General features: G+C 34.4%; 1 protein-coding gene across 1 annotated transcript; it reads left to right on the top strand.

Annotated features, from left to right (window-relative positions):
* Positions 1-1,741: 1,741 nt before the first annotated feature.
* Positions 1,742-14,530, top strand: LOC125839396 (nicotinamide adenine dinucleotide transporter 1, chloroplastic). The gene is made up of 9 exons (XM_049518382.1): positions 1,742-2,123; positions 2,269-2,364; positions 2,730-2,836; positions 11,359-11,407; positions 11,528-11,637; positions 13,195-13,289; positions 13,386-13,474; positions 13,606-13,700; positions 14,009-14,530. The coding sequence occupies exons 1-9, from the start codon at positions 2,051-2,053 to the stop codon at positions 14,243-14,245; spliced, it is 951 nt and encodes a 316-aa protein (XP_049374339.1). The 5' UTR covers positions 1,742-2,050; the 3' UTR covers positions 14,246-14,530.
* Positions 14,531-20,542: the final 6,012 nt, after the last annotated feature.

The raw sequence follows: 20,542 nt of genomic DNA on the forward strand, positions 1-20,542 counted from the left end.
ACACTTGAGTTATTCCATTCAAAGGAACATTATCGAAATTGATAATAATTTATAAAATAACACATCATTTTATTATCATCTTCGTCTCAAAATAAGTGTCATCTTATCGAGAATTATATTTATTAAAAACTAATAAGTATATTGTTTAATTTACTAAACTTTTCATATTTAATAAATATATCTGAAAATCGAACATTATTAAGATAACACTTATTTGAATGTATTTATTTATTTTACTAAAATGACATTTGTTTTATAACAAGGAACTAGAGAGTACTTTTTATTCACATAATATTGTTGTAAGTGTATCTTTAATTTCTTTATAAAATTATTTGTGACTGTGGACAAATGACACTAGATTGGTTCAACTATTATTAAATTGAATAATCTCATTTGAAATAGATGTTGCTTGAATTACTTATTTGTCGCATGTTATTAATTGATATTGACAATACCGTATTATTAGTCACATAAATAATGATTCTGTCCTTTTAATGCCATGGTGCATTTTTAAATAAGATATATTGATTATGTTGCTTTATTTTTTCTTAGATAACATGGTGATATATTATTTTTGTAGGTATACACACAAAATCTCTCATTTCTCGTACGCTTGAGGTGTCTCGTTAAGCAATATATAATTTTTATTACTTCTTGTGATAATTCAAATAAATAATTAACTTTATTTGTTGATCTTTCATGCATATTCATATGTTCACTGTATAGAATTTCACACGACACGAACCTTTTGCTATAACTTTAAACTAGGTCATGTTTATACCAATATTTTGTTTAGCCAAGTATATTATTCTTTCTTTCTAATTATAGGTTAAGTTTGTCGTAAAAAAATTATATAAAAGAGAAAGAAGAAATTTAAATAATTTTGTTATTTAGCAATAAATATTATCATTATACAAATAATAAAATTGTGCGACCATCATTTATGTACATAGAATTTCAATATCTGAAATACCAAAAAAAGATAAAATTGAAGTACATTTAAAGTCAAATATGATTTTCATGGATAGAAAGTTAACTTATTTCTTATTTTGGCTAAAATTTATGTCAATATAATATTAAATATTTTAATCTATCTTAACTTCAAATAATAATCCCTTTTCCAATTATAACCAAATATTTGTCCAAGTTGTAACTACTTAAAACTATATCCAAGGATCTTGTAGTGAAAATGACAAAAAGGTCCATTATCTTTGTAGTAGATTTAAAATAGTCCTTTGAAATCAATTGAATAGTACTTTTCATCCTTTAAATTTGTCATAAATAAATATTTTTGATCTCCATCAATTATTTATCAAATTTCAATTGTTAAATTTATCCAAAACTATATTAAAAAAATGAAGCCAAATTTCTTGATACAAAAATAACATAAATTGCACTTCAAAAAAATTACACCGAACTCTTAAAATAGATCAAAAATAGCATAAGTTACAAAATTTGCCATTTAATTTCTATAATTCTTGTTGAGTTTAACAAGCAGAACCATATTTGACAAACATAAAAGATTTGGGGAAAATTTGAAATTATAACGAAATTGAAGTCACCTGGTTGGTAGCAAAAGCAAGCAGACAGACAATAAATCGCAAATAATAATTTTGGATTTTTTTTTGTGTGTTTTGCTTATCCCAATGAAGTATACTTTGGAGGACCCATCTGTGTGATTTTTGTGGTTGATGACACTTCAAGCGTGCGAAGGAGGTGGGTACTTATATGAAGCTCAATTTCTGACCTTATCCCTCTTCCCAACTGCTGCCAAATTGGCGAATTTTCGATTCTTGATCTGATCGAACAAACCCCTTTTCGAAAAAATTGAATCTTGAATTGCCCCTTTAGTTGTGATTCGAAGAAAAAACTGTTTGGGGGGCAATTCAATCTTGAATTTAGGTTATTGGGGTTGTTGAGTTTGCTTATTTGGAGTTATACCCACTGGCCATGCGACTGTGGTTTTGTGCGATCGCCCTCTCAAGAGAGGACCCTAAGAAACAAGGTCGAGTCTTTGATATCTCTGCAGCTGTTTTCTTTAGATTTAGCAATGGTTGCTGATACTACTCATGGACCTACTCCCAAAGGGGTACTTTGTAATGCTGGTGCTGGTGCCGCTGCTGGTAAGATTTTTATAAGGTTTTTTTTTTTTTACACTTTCTAAGGAAGAATTATCACCCCCTTTTCCCCCTTTTATCTATATGCTTAAACGTATATATGGACATGATCTAAGGGTTTGCTCTGATTTGGGAAATTAATATGTTGCAGGAGTAATTGCTGCTACATTTGTGTGCCCTTTAGATGTTATTAAGACTAGGTTGCAGGTTCATGGGCTGCCGAAGCTAGGAAATGCTAACGTTAGAGGTAATGCCTTATTCTATTTCCATTGATTTGTCGAAATGATTCTTGATGTTGTTAGGGTTCTTATTTCTCCCACTAAGCTGCTTTTTATTTGATTGTGCTGTCTACATGCCACACACTATTCGGATTTTTAACCCACTACTTCGCGGCAATAGGTGTAGATTCAGTATAAGTATATATTTTACCAAATGGTTCTAGTACTATGTAGTTTGATGGACCACTGACACTTACTCATGCATGCTTATATTGGGACTGATAATTATCTATCATCAAGTTACACTTGAACATATGAAAAAATGAACCGAGAAGCAAAAATTTACATGGTGAATATATCAGCGGTAGCTGATTTTGTTTCTTCTTCTAATCAGGTAGTCTTATTGTTGGGAATTTGGAGCATATATTTCAAAAAGAGGGGTTGCGTGGAATGTACAGAGGGCTTTCCCCAACAGTGCTAGCATTACTTCCAAACTGGGCGGTGAGTCAGATTATTTTACAATTCTAACTTTAGCATCACACTGACTTCTGGTTATGTAGTCTCTTTATTCTTTTATCTGGATAGATCAAAGGCTGTTTACAACGTGGCTCGTGCTAGAGAATCTGGTTGTTATAGATAGCTACAAGGATAATCGTTACCTTATTAGTTTTTTTTAATGGATAGCTACAAGGATGGGGCAGTTTGTGAAGATGAAATATAGAACCTAATGGAAATTACTAGCTTTTGTTCCATCTCCTTGTTGCTAATGTAGACTAACTTTTTCTCTTAGCTTCTGCACGTTAACTTCTTGTTGTTATTTCTTGTAGTAATTAGTTGATAAGGGAGTAAAGTTTACTGGACTCCGATTATCCTGTTCTTAGGTCATAATCGTCCTGTTCCAAGTTCATGCTTGGTGTGCTTGCCTGTTTTTGCCAACACATTTAAATCATGTCATTCTGCAATAATCCTCACTTCCAAAAAAGAAGAAAAAGATGCTTACATGTAATTGATAAGTTAATAATTTATCTATGTGCACGCACTTGGGCATGAGCTGCATGACTATATACCCAGTCTATTGTCTTTAGTCTTTACCTTCTTTTTACTGTCTGTAGTTGGTGTCAACAAGTAAGAAAACTTATTTGAGCATCTTTGGTTGTGGTGAATGATTCCAGTGAAATCGGGATGCAGATCTCCGCCATATCTTGTTCTCCTGTGTCACTTATTTGGTTAATCCATGACTTGACGTCCTTTTCTTCTTGTTGAAGTCCAACCTCCTGAATTTGTTGTAAAAAATCTGTTTTTTATTTGACTTCTTGTCTGCTGTTTCTCAGCTGAAGCCTTTCATCTAATTCTGGTGACAACCTCTATTTTCTGAACCTTAGAAAAAAGTGAATGGATATAGTATAGCCGAGCATACTAATTTCTGATTGAGGTGTAGTTGATTGATTGTGTGATCAAACATTTCACTTGCCATTTTCACCTTTGCATTTTGTTCTGTAATTTCTCCTTCTTCCTTCTGCCACAGAATATATATTTTTATACATAAATCACAGTTAACCTGGTAATCAAAACCAAATTCACTTGTCATCCCAGGTAACTTAAGATGTATTTTCCAAATCCCTTCCACTGGCTGTGTGCATGCTGGTGGTGGTATGTTTGTTCATAGAGTATTTGCTGTGTAATGTAGAGCCAGATTATTGCATACTCTAGGTAGGATGAAGCTGAACTAAATCCACAAGTAGTAGCATCGAGCTCAGTTTTACCTATATCTGCATCCAAAAAGGAAGCAGACCTATACGGGCTAGGTACTACCAACATGGGTCTCAGTAAGTCTCAATGACTACCCCTAGAAGGCGGAGTAAGACATGTTGAGGAAAACGTGACATGCAGAAAAGATAATAATGTGTTGATCATAGCTTAATATTGGATTGTTACTGCAACTGAAAACCTGCTATACTAGTCAGCTGATAAGCTGATTACTGATAAATTGAGAGTCTAAATGTATACTAAAAGCTGATATTTGAATCCACTTTGAAAAATGATTTAACTGATGATAAACGTTTTTTTGAAAAAGTTTCAACCAGTGTGTAGGGAACTGTTGTAAACGGGGAGTCCACATTTGAAGGACATTATACCTAAGTCGTACTATCAGGACCTCAATTTGTTTTTTCTGCTTATCATATCAGAGGTTATGTTCTCTTTTGCACTTCTTTTGGGCTACTGGTCACTCTTTTTTTGGCACCTACCGTAAAGATTGACCTATCTCCCACCAAAAAAGGTAGCAATGGCCTGCGTGTATGAAACTATCATCATACACAGGGGAGTGTCAGTTTGTATCCCACCACAACCTTGGCCTTTTGGCACTCACACCCAGGGAGGTCGACTCGCTTCCTGTCCTAGTTTGATCTACAAGCTAAGGTAAAATTGAGACTAACTTGCAGCGGGATTTTTTGTTAAAATTCATGCTCCCTGCATGTTTGATAAAAGGTTTAAAAGATTTTTTGAGGTTAAGTGCTTGTGGTGGCAAGCGAGTGCCCAACTCTTCATACCAAAGAGAAAAATAATTAAACTTAGATATTCCTTTAAGATTTCTAAATGCTATATGTACATACATATGCTACTTAATTCAGATTTCAGATAAGCAACTAAACCTCAGATTATGTTTGATGTGAAAAACTTGGATTGCTTTAAAAGATCCCTGGCAATTTTGACATTTGTTAAAGTGTATACAGATTGGAAAATTTAATTTCAAAGTCCCGAGACAGTGTTAAGGTCAATGTGAGGAATGGTTTGAGATTGAACTTGAAGAGTGAATTATCAAAAGAGTGCTAAAATTAAACTTGAAAGACAAGATAAATATAAAGGCAAAGTGTCCACACTCCTCTTGTCACAATTATGGCTCGTTTAATGTTCAAGGTTGAATGTTATTTTAAATGGAAGAGCATGTAATAGCGTAACTATTTTTTGAGGCATTTTTGGACACAAAAAAGTGAAATAGAAAGATAAAGAGTTAAAATAGGATAATTTAGTCCAAAAAATAAGGGAAAAAAGAAGTCAAGGACGCAATAGGCTGAAGCTCATCAAGTACGCTTCCTATGCTTCAAAAGAGAGTTTTATGAAATGCACAAATAGCTTCAAGTGAAGCCAGGGAATAGTGACTGGAATGGAGGAAACTAGGAAACAAAAGAAAATGGAAGAAAATTTTCAGCCAATGACCTAGCACCTCAAGGTCATTTTTTGTATGACAACACCTCAAAGTCATTATTTATGGTTATTCACAAGTTGATATTAACACTTTAATGCATGTATTAATACCCCAATTCATGGAACTTCACAGATTTTACATTGAATCAATAAAGAACACGCAGTTATTGATTTTCAAAATTTGAACCTTTTAAGGTAATTCCATCGACTCTACTTCATTGATGATGTATATTTATGAAGGTTGACGACATTTGTGCCATTAATGGCCGTGGAGAGGTTGAAATAGATAAACCTTAAGTTTCACCATTAATGAAGTTTGTTGGAGTAATGAGAAAGACAATGGAACACTTAATTGGGTATTTGATTATTATGAATTGGCGTCAAGGGTGGATCCAAGTTGGGGGCAAAGGGGGTTATTCGAAACCCTTCATTGGAAAATTACACAATATATATAAGATTTTTTATGTATTCATTATCTATTATATATATAAAAAAACTTATATATTTTTCTTAGTTTAAAAAAATATAGCTTTTTTAAAATTATATATAATAGATGTTGAATCCCCTTGGTTTCTTCGCGTGTTTACTTCTTCATATATTGAATTCCTTGGCGAAAATTTTGTCTCCGCCATTGCGCGGCGTGATGTTAATAATAATTTTAAACGTGTCATATACTGGATTTAGGATGGATGGAACTACCCTTAAAATAATAAATTTTTAAATAGAAAAGTACACCTTTGCCAAATAATTGGGACCCAACAAGGATAAAATGTTGATAGTGTCATCAAATATTTGTCAAATAAAGAAATGTTTCATTCTTTATAGGACAAACTAAAAGGAAAGTGTGTCATATAAATTGGGACAAAGAGAGTAATAGTAAAGAAAGTGAAAGCAAAATAGTACAAATTTTGAAAATGAAACTAGAGATATGTCATTGACTCACTGTACAATGCTCCCCCATGTACGATGACAGTTCCATACACGCAGGACCATTGTTTAAAACTTTTTCCATGGGAGATATATCAACACTCCTCGTGTATTATGACAGTTCCAAACACACAAGCTATTGCTTGAAACTTTTTCAGAAAGCATGTTTGAGGAAGCATGAATTTTAACAAAAATCCCAACTAGGATATTAGCCTTAACTTACCTACTTGTATCTTAAACTAAGGTTCACACGCCTTTTAAGCCATTCTTGATTCACAAATGCAATCTACAACACACTAACTCGATTCAGTCCATAATCTAGTAACACATGAATTCAACTTAGCTAATTTAATCGATTAGGTTCCACCCATCCTAATACTTGTATTTAATGGATTTAAAACTATCATTAACGTCATACCAAATCATGATAATCAACACCCATTTTTCAAGTATTCTATCATCTTCCCCATTCTTCCGACAAACTTCATTAATGGTAGAATTTAGGGTTTATCTATTTCAACCTCTCTACCACAAATCTTATCTACAATCATTAATGGAGTAGAGTTGGTGGAATTATTTCAATCGGTTCTAATCTTGAATGTCAATAATTGTGTATTCTTGATTGGTAGGATTGAAGTGTTAAAATTAAAATTTATAAATACTTACCTTAAGGTGGCTAGGTGATTGGGTCGAAAATTTTCTTCTATTCTCTATTTTCTCAGTTCTGATCCTTGTTTGCTGGCTTCACTTGAAGGGTGAAGCTACTTACAACAACAACAACATACCCAGTGGAATCCCACAAAGTGGAGTCTGGGGAGGGTAAAGTGTACGCAGACCTTACCACTACCTCGTGGAGGTAGAGAGGCTATTTCCGGAGGACCCTCGGCTCAAGTACATCCAAACCAAGTAAGAGAAGAGGAAACATTATATAAAACATAACATCCAATAAGAAAAATAGTGCATAATCAACAACAGAGACAATAACATCAAGAAAATACTGTGAGAGGCGAAGCGCAGTAAACAACATATGACTATAGGATCACAGACAAGAACTACAAGTGCCAGGCTAGGACTACTACATACACTACCAACCCATACCCTCGCAAGGAAAGACAACACGCTAACCCTACTAATCTTCAACCTTAATACGTGACCTCCACTCCTTCCTATCTAGAGTCAAGTCCTCGGTGATGTGAAGCTGAACCAAGTCCTGTCTAATCACCTCTCCCCAATACTTCCTAGGCCTACCTCTACCCCTCCGCGTACCCTCTACCACCAGCCCCTCGCACCTCCTCACTGGGGCGTCTGCGCACCGTCTCTTCACATGCCCAAACCATCTCAGTCTCGCTTCCCTCAGCTTGTCCACCACAGGGGCCACTCCCACCTTCTCCCGGATAACCTCATTCCTAATCTTATCGCTCCTAGTGTGCCCACACATCCATCTCAACATCCTTATCTCCGCAACATGCATTTTTTGAACATGTGAGTTCTTGACTGGCCAACACTCCGCTCTATACAACAAGGCCGGTCTAACTACCACTCTGTAGAACTTACCTTTAAGTTTAGGTGGAACTTTCTTATCACACAAGACTCCAGAAGTAAGCCTCCATTTCATCCAAGCAGCCCCTATGCGATGTGTGACATCATCGTCAATGTCACCACTTCCTTGGATTACAGCTCCAAGATACTTAAAACTTTCTTTCTTAGGAATGATCTGTGTGTCAAGTCTCACTTCCCCATCTGCCTCATCCAACGCATCACTGATTTGCACCCCAAATATTCCGTTTTGGTCCTACTCAACCTGAACCCTTTGGACTCCAGCGTTTGTCTCCACACCTCCAGCCTCGCATTAACTCTGTCCCGCGTCTCATCGATCAGTACTATGTCATCGGCAAATAACATACACCATGGGACCTTCTCCTGAATAGACCGCGTCAACTCATCCATCACCAAAGCAAATAGAAAAGGGCTAAGGACTGATCCCTGATGCAGCCCCATCTCAACTGGGAAATGATCCGAGTCTCCTCCAACCGTTCTAACCCGAGTCTTGGCTCCACCGTACATGTCCTTTATCGCCCTAATATAAATCATCGGGACACCTTTAGCCTCCAAGCACCTCCAGAGGACATTCCTCGGTACTTTGTCATAGGCCTTTTCAAGGTCAATGAACACCATATGTAGGTCTCTCTTCCTTTCTCTATATTTTTCTACCATTCTTCGCATAAGATGAATGGCTTCGGTAGTCGATCGTCCCGGCATGAATCCAAATTGGTTCTCAGCAATGGACACCCCTCTTCTCACCCTCATCTCCACCGCTCTTTCCCAAATCTTCATAGTATGGCTTAGCAGTTTGATACCCCTGTAGTTGTTACAGTTTTGGATATAAAGGGTGAAGCTACTTGTGTTACATAAAGCTTTCTTTTAAAGTATATAGCAGTGTTCTTAAAGGCGAGCGCCTCTCGTCTTTGGCGACAAGGCGAGGCGAGGCGAGGGGTTTGCGCCTATTTCAGGCAAGGCGTGGCGAGATCAAAAAGGCGAGCCAAGGCGAGGGGTGACGTGGAATTGGCGATGCAATAGGCGTCGCCTTTTTCTTTTTTTTTTTTAGAAGTCTGAATTTTAATAATTAAAAAGCCAAATAATCAAATTAGGGTTTTTTTTGGGTATTTTTTCAAACTTATGACGCGACTGCTGCTCCTCATTTCGCGACCGGAGACTTGAAATCAATCCCTCGACTGGAATTAGAGTTCGCGACTGCTGCTGCTGCGATTGGAAACTTGATGTCGACTGTCGCGACTGCTGCTGCTGCGAGTTCGCGTCTGCTGCTGCTGCTCAGCTTGAAAAAGTACAGAGAAGAAGAAGAGGAGGAGTTTTTTCTTGAAAAGTACAGTAAAGTACAGAGAAGAAGAGAGAAGAAGAAGAGGAGGAGTTTTTTCTTGAAAAGTAAAGGAAGTACAGCTTTTTTAGTATCTTTTTTCAAAAAGTAGAGTCTTTTCAACTTTTCTTGAAAAAGAAAACTAGAGACAAAGAGTTTCTCTAGATAAGTGTGTCCTTTTTTATTTATAAAATAAATTATACTTTTAATATTTATTATATTTTCTCTCTTCTTTAACAATTATACTCCTCTTATTTTGTATGTAATTATATCAAAATATGCAATTCATTATTATATATATTTCATAAATATTTTTAGTAATATTTTATTATATATATATATATATCACTTATTTGGTATTAATTGGCGCCTCGATTCAAAAAGGCGAGCGCCTCGCCGCTCGCCTCGCCGCGTGGCGAGGCAGGCCCTTGTCGCCTTTTGTCGCCTCTCGCCGTCCAAAACACTGGTATATAGGTTGTGTAATTGCGTTTGTCATAAAAAAATACAGGTTGTGTAATTGCTGAACTTCATCCCATTGCATCCTTCTCATTTTCTGGACCAAATTCTCTTTTTCAACTCTTTTACTTTCAATTTCCTTTTCTCTTCTTTTCTTTGTGTCCAAAAATGCCTCAAAAAAATGATTGGGCTGCTACATATCTGTAAGTTCCATGCTTCACTTTGGTGAAAGTAAATGAAGCCCGTCTCACTTAGCAACTATGGAGAAAAGGTATGCAGAGCAGTAGAAACCATGAGTGTGTGTAAGGAGATGAAGCCAATAAGCACATCTGCTCGCAGTGCCTGTTTGCAACTCTACTGTGTAACCTGTTTTTAGACAATTTTGGGAAGACATGGATAATATGAAAGATCATCAAATAGGTATTTTGGGCCTGGATAGGGTATGAGATGAAAAAGGAACTAACGAAGATTTGTAGAAACATTCCATGCGTTGATGTGGAAAGGGAGGAACTAATGATGCTTCGAGGGTAAAGCGACATCTTGCTGTTTTAGTCTAAAACATATTAGTTTGTCAATGTTCTGGTGAACTTTGCAGAATGTCTATGAAGAGGATACAGTGATATATTTCAATAGTTCATTTTAAACTTGAACAGACTATGTTAGTGGGAGAGAGCGATTTGCACGTCAGTATTGGTGCAGGCCTCCACCAGAATTTCCTCTGACATCGCCCTGCTTAGGCATAGTTGTATCTAACACTATCTTAGTTCTTGGCTTTGTTATAAGTAAATTTTTTGCTTACTTATAAGTGAAGTTCTCTAGAAGATTCATATTGCCGATCCTAACTATCTTGGGTTGATTGACTGATCGATTTACTTACAAAAGCACAGGCCGTACCAATATCTAGTATAAATTAAGTGCATTATTCTTCTGGTTCTACAGCCTATCTAAAAGGACATTGTTTTTCTCTAAAATATCACTGTTAAATGCTACTTACACTTGAGTCCCAGAAATTAGACTTAAGTTGCAAAAAACAGTGGAGAGCCGTTGAAGTACGGTGGGGGGGGGGGGGGGAGTAGGAAAAAAGGATCAAATTGTTTTCACAGAAAGGTAACTTTCTAAGAAATGAGATGGTAGTTTTGTCATTTCAGATTCTTTTGCTTCTAGTCATAATCTTTGTCCCATTTATTTTTGTTCGTATGGGAAAATGGTTTAGGTAAGCTAATTCGAACACTCTCGCAATGCGTCTGAATCTCCTGAGTTCTATCTAGTTCCAATGAAAAGATCTTTCTGAAAGTTTTCCTGTATCCCTTGCATATCAGCATATCATTTAGTCAACTACTCAACTCTTAAGTGTTGCCGCAGATGGTGACAAAGGGAGGCTTACAGTTAGTCAGTTACTATTTCTCTTCCTCTAATTAAAATTGAAGTTCTGTGCTCAATTCCTATTACAGTATCGTGTATATGCACTTAGTTATAAAGATTTGATCACGACTTCCTCAATTTGATAGAGAAGTAATTAAGTTTATATAAAGAGTGATCTCACACATATTTTCCTTTTCTGCAGGTGTATTTTACTATATATGATCAGCTGAAAAGATTTCTTGGCTCTGATGGTCAGTAGATGACCTTTCCTCAAAGATGTTATTCCATTGATTGATTAGCTTTCCAAATTAATTTTTGATAAACTACATTGCACTTAGTCATAAATACTTTCCATTTGGTGGTTGTTGTAGATGGAAGTCATCAACTCACCATAGGTGCAAACATGTTAGCTGCTTCTGGTGCCGGAGCTGCAACTACAATTGCAACAAATCCTCTCTGGGTTGTGAAGACACGTCTTCAGGTGTGTTTCATGAATCCAAATTTTAATATTTAGCTTGATTTGTAATTCTCCCGATCCTATATGGTCCCATTCCTTCCATTTCAGAAAAAAATATTTAGCTTGGGGAAAGAGCTAAAGATGTTGGTAATAATCCTTTTAAACGAAAGTTGGGTCAGACATTAGAGCTATTGACTTTGTGGTATGGAGAGAAACAATATGTTGTCAAAAACTACAAATAATAAAGCAGCTGGAAGGGCCTTCTGGTTTCTTATATGACTATAGAATTGGTCGGGGGGGGGGGGGGGTTGGAGAAAGACATGTACCATGTGACTTTCCAGTATCTTACAAGAGGAAAATGGAAAGTTGAAGAGTTCTCTCACAAGAAAGTGTAAGTGTGTTCTATATCTCCTTGTTTTCAAGTAACCAACTGAAAGAGAGGGAGTGTGATTTTAGCTTTTATGGCACACTTTTTTAACCATGTGATCTGACAAAGTGATTAGGTGGCCAGGCCTGCAGAAAAGTTCCTCAAGGTGGTACTTCTATATATATATACCCTAAGAGTTGTACGCCTAATAATGCCATTGTGCCTTTGCATCTTAGGGGTGGCTTTTACACGCTTGTCACTGGCTAAAAGCAGAGTAGATGGATGCAATAAAATGTTGTTCTATCTCAGTAGGGATCTAATTGCTTTAGGTCCATTCCAGTTCCGTATTCTACTTTTGGGCATTTCTTAGAATTTGATCTCATGGTCTATACTTTCGTATCTGCTTCTGAATGGTTGTGATCCACTTTTTTTTTTTGTTTTTTAACTATTAAAGTTTCCCAAGTTTGATTGGTGTGTGCATGATGTGTGTGTACTTTGATTTTTGTAAGATTTGTTAATTGAGTTCTAAGTCAGCCTAATTGTCACTGTTCTTTTGTGGTTTAATAGGCATTTGGACAATACTTGAGTTGAAGTTGAAATTGATTAAGAAGTGCGAGATTTGAACTTCAATGAAAAAGAATTTTGTGAAAGTTAGAGATCCGTGAGTGAAATATTTCAATTGAAAACACATTAAAACCAAATCTCTGTTTCAATATTTTACTTGTAGTTCAAATAGTGAAAATATTACTTCATGCCCAAATGGGTCTTTTTAGTTCTAAGCAGGCTACTTTTGAGGGTGTTCACAGGAGGACAGGTTAGGCATTCAGGGGGGGACTATTGCTAGCCAAGCTGACTTCTCACCTGCTTGGCCCAGCCACATTTTCATGCCCAAGTTGGAGAGCTTATATTAATAAGTATAACAATCCATGTTCAATTTCTATTAAGTTGTGGGGAAATATGTAGCTAATGTAGTGGTGAGAATTGTTACACCATTTAATTGATTAATTAATATCTATGCACTTCTGGTGTAAAAAATTATGGTAAAGAATATGTTTTTAGCTGGACCAGTACTGTCAAATCACAGATGTCATTTAGTTATGCCATTTAATAATGGTTAAAGATGTGTTTACCAAAGATATGCTTCTAAATGCACTCCACCAAACAAAGCATTAATTATATTCTCACCCTTACTCGTTTGTCTTAAACTTCTGTAGACGCAAGGAATGAGAACAGGGTTTGAACCTTACAGGGGTACATTATCTGCTTTAAGGAGAATAGCGTATGAAGAGGGTATTCGTGGGTTGTACAGGTCAGTGTTCGTCTTTTCAAGAAATTTGTCGCTCTTAATGTTTCAAATTGCTTGTCTACCAGTTTTTGCTGACTTAAATTGCTTTGTGGTAAACAGCGGTCTGGTGCCTGCTTTGGCTGGTGTTAGTCATGTAGCTATCCAATTTCCGACTTATGAGAAAATTAAGATTTACTTGGCCAAGCGAGGTGATTACTCATGTCCGGTCATAATGTTTCCTTTCACTTCTAGTTAGTTCAGTATCTTTAGATTTGTTTTCCCACCTCTTGGAAAGGATGACATCGTTTCTGAATGTGCTGGCTTGTTGTGATGATGTCAGCTAACACTTCAACGGATAAACTTGGGGCCCCTGATGTTGCCGTTGCATCATCAGTCTCCAAAATATTTGCTTCTACATTGACATATCCACATGAGGTATGTTATTACGTTGGTTGCGTTGTTAATTTACTTTAAATGGTTAACTGAAACATAAAGTGGTATACCCTATGACGTCTTGGTCCACAATTTTACAGAAATATTGCAAGTCAAGTTCTTCCTACCTCTTTTTTTGTTTTTATTGGGATATTTAGGGGACCTGTGTTCTCACATTGTTGTCCTTCTCTGTTGGATCAATTTATGGTTGAATCACTTCAATAGATTTTGCATGTGTTCGGAAAGCTTAGGGAATCGAGTGTATGACAAGCATACAGTCACCAAATCATTCTTTGGATTTTTCGTTGTAGGTTGTACGTTCAAGGCTTCAAGAACAGGGGCGCCATTCTGAAAAACGGTACTCTGGTGTAGTTGACTGCATTAAGAAAGTCTTTCATCAAGAAGGCATGACAGGCTTTTACCGTGGTTGTGCAACCAACCTAATCCGGACTACCCCTGCAGCTGTTATCACATTTACCAGTTTTGAGATGATTCACCGCTTCCTTGTAACCATGTTCCCCCCTGATCCTCATCCTCACACATTGTAGGATGGCACAATGACTTGGGGATTGATTCATCATAGTAGAGGCAGTTTAGTTCATCAAGTCCTCGAGCAAGGCGACTGATTCGTCTGCATCAATCTCCTCATCGGTTGTGTATCTTTTTTCTTATTAGCTGTCATAGCAACATAGAAAAACCATTTTGGCCATTGTGAAACAGATTTAGTATACCATTTATATACTGAAATTGATGATGATGATAAAAGGAGCTGAAATGTAGGAAGACTAGAAACTATACTGAGGTTTGAGAAATTGAATATTAGTCGAACTTTTGAGGCATTTACTCTTTGGGCTTTCCAGCTTATATATCAGTCTAGTAAGTATTCCTTCATCCTTACCAGTTGTGGTCGTCTGGTTGAAGACAACAAGAAAGGATAAGAACATAATAAAGAAAAATTGAACTGAAAAAAGATGTATGCAGAATATATTATTTGCACATTTTTGTCATCATTTCGAAAGAGTTTAAATTATATACATCGTCAACTGTCAACTGATGGCTAGTTTCATATTATGAAGTGCTGGCCTTGAGAAGTGAGAAATGGGATGAGAACATGTCTCAGGACTTTCTAAAAGCAAGAGGAATCAACCTTTTTGGAAAAGGAAAAACTATATCTCAAGGAACAAAATATCTCTGATATTTAAATAACTGTTAGCATCAAAGGAACCCCAATAGATGATTGGCTGCCAGGTGCAAAGTCACATTATTCTTGAAATATCTTTCAACTTTCTATGAAATGTCAGTTTTATTTACATTTGAAAAAGGCATATAAGAAAGCAAATTTACAAGGTCAAAGCAGAATCTATGTCCAATGTAAATTCAGACATCAAATTAGTAACTATAGAGTATATGACTCTAGATAGGAGGTATAGTTCCTGGCGAGGATTAGGGTAGAAGGTCAATAGGTAATTGATTGTTGTTTAGTTTTTCCTACTACTAGGACATGACCCTAGATAAGAGAGTATGAAGGACGAGAGATAGGGTAGAAGGTTAATAGGTATTTCTGTATCTGAGCGTTGTCTAGTTTTCCCTACAATTATCTTATTCTTCTATTTTATTACATGTTGTTTTCTTTGCTTCATTTACATCTTGTTTGTCGTTTTGCTACTGTTCTTCTCTTTTATCTCTAGCATGATTTATATATTATTGTATTTTCTTTCCATATTTGAGTTTGATATGTTTTACTTGTGTCGATAGTTTATCAAAAATAACCTCTCTACCGTCACAATAAATAAATTGGATAAGACTCCATACATACCACCCTTCCCACACCCCATTTGTAATTACACAAGAATTGTTGTTGTTGTTGTATATAATATAAAATAGAAGTAGGATTAATCTTGCTTTCTTCTAAAGTTGGGTATCCTAGAATAGAGATGATCTTTTTTTTTCAACTTCACCAAATTGTAGTTGAGATAGTTCATCTTTTGCTTTAAGTTTTATTATCCAACTTTCTTCATTTTTGCCCCTAACAAAACACCCTTTGTTTAGTCAAACAATTTTTCATTTGTTCCAAGAAAATAATCCCTTGATGGATTAAAAAAAGAAGCATTTTATACTATTACTAGTTACATTGCTTTCTGTCATTTCACCACCATGTAATAGAGTATGCTATAGGCAAGGCTACACATACATTGTAATTGAATATTTATAATGTAGGAAGCACACACACATATATATAGAATTAAGTTGTTATATAGTAGCAAAAATGGAATTCAATTATATTCTTAACCTATTGAATTAAAATCATGGATCAACGAATGCTCAGCCTTGTGAGGATGGAGTCTCATGTATGATTCTGATAAAAGAATAAAGTTTCTGATGAATTCCGCTTTTCGGGGGATCAATTTTGTACATAACCTAATAATATCATGAAGGTTTTGGATTCTTTCAACAATTATTAGTAGTAAATTTTTGGCCATGATAAGTCATTGTAATACCTCTATGATTTAAAGAAAAAGAAGGATAATGTGGGGAATTGCTTTCCACACTCCTCATGAAGTCTGGTCGGTGGGCAAATTAAAGTAAGAAATAATAACAAAAGTGAGGGGGAAAAATGTTAGGAGTGCTATGGCTTTCATGATATTATTGGAAAATGGACCATTTTACCCTTATGATTTTTTTTTATAATCATACCATAACATAGTTAATTAAGGAAATTCAATAAGTTAGAAATGACTATAAGATAAACAAAACTTTGATTAGTGATACTAAGAATTGACTTGTGACCTCTTTACAATGTGTACACACAAAAAAAGATGTATTGAGTTTATTAGAGAATATTACAATACTAATTAGTCTTAAGTATAGATTAGTTTAATTATATTTTCACTGCTAATCACATTCACTTTTTGTGTCTTAACTTTTGCTCTGGCATTTCCATAAGTTGGGCCAACTCCAAAGCAAAGCATTACTATGATGGGAAAGCTCTATATTACTAACACTTCCTTTTGTCTATCTTAAGGTATGAATAATATTTTCCTTCCATTTAATTGCTACAACTTGTGTCACAAGTTTGATGACAAGCTTGATAGCTTGTTCTATAAATCTTATTAAACACAAATATTAGACGATTACTCCTTATCTGTTCGAGTGTGATAGACAAAGTTATCAGATATCTATGCCGACGTGAGGTACTGATGAGATAGTAGGTATCTCATGAAATTAGTCAGGGTGCATAACGTGACCCGGACATCATAGCTATAATGACTTTTTGTTTTTTGTGGGAGTTTTATCATGATTTATTATTATTAGTCTAAAAGTAAAAATAAAATAAAAATAAAATAAAAGATAATGTGAGTGGTTAGAGGAGGGGGGAAATAATTATATGGTTAAGAGATAAGAGAGCATAATCCACCAGCAGATTTGACAGAAGCATATAATTAGTATTGAATTATATAAGCCAAATTATGATTTATAATTAGTTGATTCACTTTTAGGGCACCAATGAAAGACCTTGAGGGTGGGTGGGGGTGGGGAGATAATTTTCTTCAAAAAAAATTTAGAACTAATAAATATAACAAGTTTTTATTTTAATTTTCAAGTTATCATATCACATCTATTGTAATTTTTTACTACTTATTATTATGGATTGACAGATTCACCAAAAAATTTATAACAATATCATGAAAAATTGGTTAATAGAGAACTTGAACAGTATAGTAAAATATTATTATAGATTAAAATGGAAATTACAGAAAAATCTAATTATGCGCGGAACTTAGTTGGAGAGTTTTAATTATTTTCAAATTAACTCCCGTGATTGCTTAAATGTGAGAAGTATAAATGCCATCAGAAGTCATTGTTATTCAGCCCGTGAGGCTTTAAAGACTATAAATAATAAAATGAGGGGGTTGGTAAAATTACATTTTAATTATTTTAGTATTTATTTTTTATTAATAATATATATTAGTTGTGAATCTTGTGATATAGATAATGTATAGTTAATTTTGGGTGGAAACCACTCCTTATTTATTTTTTTCATGGTCAATTTTAGCTCATGTATACTCCAAAAATATTCCTAATAATAGCTATACATATATGAAAATAATATTAATGCGCATAAACTAATCAAAGAAGGCTCATAATACCTACTATTCCAAAAAAGAATTTATTAATATTTAATATGTATCTCATGGATTTATTAACAAATTAAATCTGCACATTATTATGAATATTATCATACAGATAGCCTGAACATGACATAAAAATATTAATCACTAACGGTATTATTATATGGCCAACATTCATTGATTTTAGTACTTTATGGCTCGAGTGAAACCACCATTATAATATATAAATAGTTTATTTCCTATATTTGTAAGAGAATTTTGATTCTAAGCAATATAACAACATTATATCTATATTCCTGAGCTCCAAGTTTTCATTTTTCATCAAGTCTTTATCACATAGCATTCGTTACATATAATCATTATCGAATCTAAAGATAACATAACTAGACTCACTGTTCACAACTTCATCGAAATCTAAAGCTTCATCCGATTCTCTTTCTTACTTGCCTTATTCATTATTTTTATTTATTAATATCACAATATTCAATTATTAATAATTAAATCTAACGAGTTAAGTCAAGACATGCATCTTTGACCTCATACAAATTTAACTTATTATTTTTCCGATAAATAAAATTAACTTTGGTTTTGCCTTTTTTTTAAAAAAAATATTATTTTTGTTTAATAAGTTTTGGCCTTAAATCCAAAATCTACTGGGGTGGGGGTTGGGAGGGGGTAAGGGGTTGTAGGTCAAGTGTACTTTTCTAGATTCTAATTTAACGCCCCTACAAACGCGTGAGCACCACATCTCAAGTTACATGTGTACCTATCTCCTAACCTACTAGCTTCGGTTCCGAGCCACTTATTTGAATTTTCGAACGTTAGCTAAAAACTGGTATGCCTTTATTGGCTTTATTATTATTTTATTATTAACACAATTTTTTATTAATAAAATTTTCCAATAATCATAGAGAACAGAAATACACATCTCCAACTGGCTAATCAAATTACGAGTTTTTACCTTTTTTAAAAAAATACTATCAAATCATCTAAATAATAACTGTTTGTAAAATCAACGTATATATAGATTAAATTCTTAAAATATTGGTTAATGATGTCGGGATAATGATGTTTTTTTGGAGTGTTAATGATGCTTTGTTTCTAAGATATTTTAAAAGGGAAGTCTAATGAAATTTTAGTGCAGAGTTAGTTGAATTAAGCTAGGTTAATTTTGTTATTGTGAATGATTAATTAATAGGTAACCGTCTAACAACAAATTTGATGGTTACCTTTAGCCTAACTGAGACGTGGCCCATTAATTAGTAAGTGGTGGCACAATATTTAAGATTGAGATTTTGGAATTTTATTTTAACTTTCTAATGAGGTTTTTCATTTGATTTGATGATCAAAATGATGAATTATAATAATAACGATATTACACATATTGGAATCAGTAAAAAACTGAGTTGGTGCAGCAAGTGATATATTATAAGGAGATCAGAGGTTAGAGGCCAGTTGGGCTCGTCGCATTGGATTAAACTTATATAATTTACGTATCCTATATGATTTACAAAGGGATATAATTGAAGAAGAACAACAATATTGACACAAAGATCCAAGCACAAGCATGAAAAGAAATTAAATAGGAGTAATTACTATAATATCAAAGCTTCCAAACCTAGGCTTAATGATCCAACGAGCACAACAAAAAGAGAAGCCTTTGGGCAATACAATAGGAATCGGAGGAGAAAGATAGAGTCATTTCCTTTCTAACCGCTGTCAAAAGACATGAAGTGAGGGTGTGATTCAAATCAAATCGATCGTATGCTTGTCGGGCAAAGTTTGTTTATGAATTCTATATTTCTAAAAATTCAATGGCTTTAGTCTAGAGGTACTTTATGACTTGTAATAACTTACGTACTATAGTTCTTAATTAAATACAAGAGTAAATATGTATTTAAAATGAATAAGAATTTGATATCCAACTTTGTACTAATAAATAAAATCTAGCCATTCCTTTGGATAGGAAATTTAAAGTAGTTGAATATGCAATAATAAAAGAGCTTGACTAATTTGTATAGTAACACAATTTTGAATTTTTTTTTTGAATGTAGGTTGGGGGGAAATAAATTGTCAACTACTATAGTTGTATATATTTAGTTCTTTTGTGGGCTAATAAACAGTGATATTAAGTTGTTTTGAAGGTGACACATTTCATCGTTTTCTGCTGGCCAATTTTTTAAATTTCAAATACCAATAATTTATTTCTCCATTTATTATAATAAATTTATAAACATCCATGTAGCTTCCAAAGATAAGACTTGTTTTTTTTGTTAGAATTGAATTGAATAATTATTGAGAAATAAAGGGATAAAACAGTAACACTTTTTGAAAATGTAGCTGTTACTTGATGCTCTAGAAAATTATAAAAGACCCATTCCTGTCAGAGTTGTGTAACAAATTTTATTTTTAATTCTATGGAATTTGTACGTTTAGTTGGTATATATATATATATTTTAAATTAATTTTCTAGTGAAAACAGAAAAAACAAGTTTCATATTTCACATCGATTGTCTATCCGTCTCTAACAACCTATCAGGAGTGCTGAAGCAGAGCCGAGTGGGAGCAAAGGCTTGGGTTTATCCAAACCTCCTTCGATGGAAAATCAATAATAACTTTTTATGTATATGTAGTAGATGTTAAGTCTTCTAGTTCTAGACTTCATGTGTGAGAAATCTTATTAGATATGGTATAGATCAAAATGGGACACCAAAA

Source organism: Solanum verrucosum, unplaced genomic scaffold (assembly GCF_900185275.1).
Source record: "Solanum verrucosum unplaced genomic scaffold, falcon-dt-bn FXZP01000306.1, whole genome shotgun sequence".
In the NCBI taxonomy this organism is placed as follows: Eukaryota; Viridiplantae; Streptophyta; class Magnoliopsida; order Solanales; family Solanaceae; genus Solanum; species Solanum verrucosum.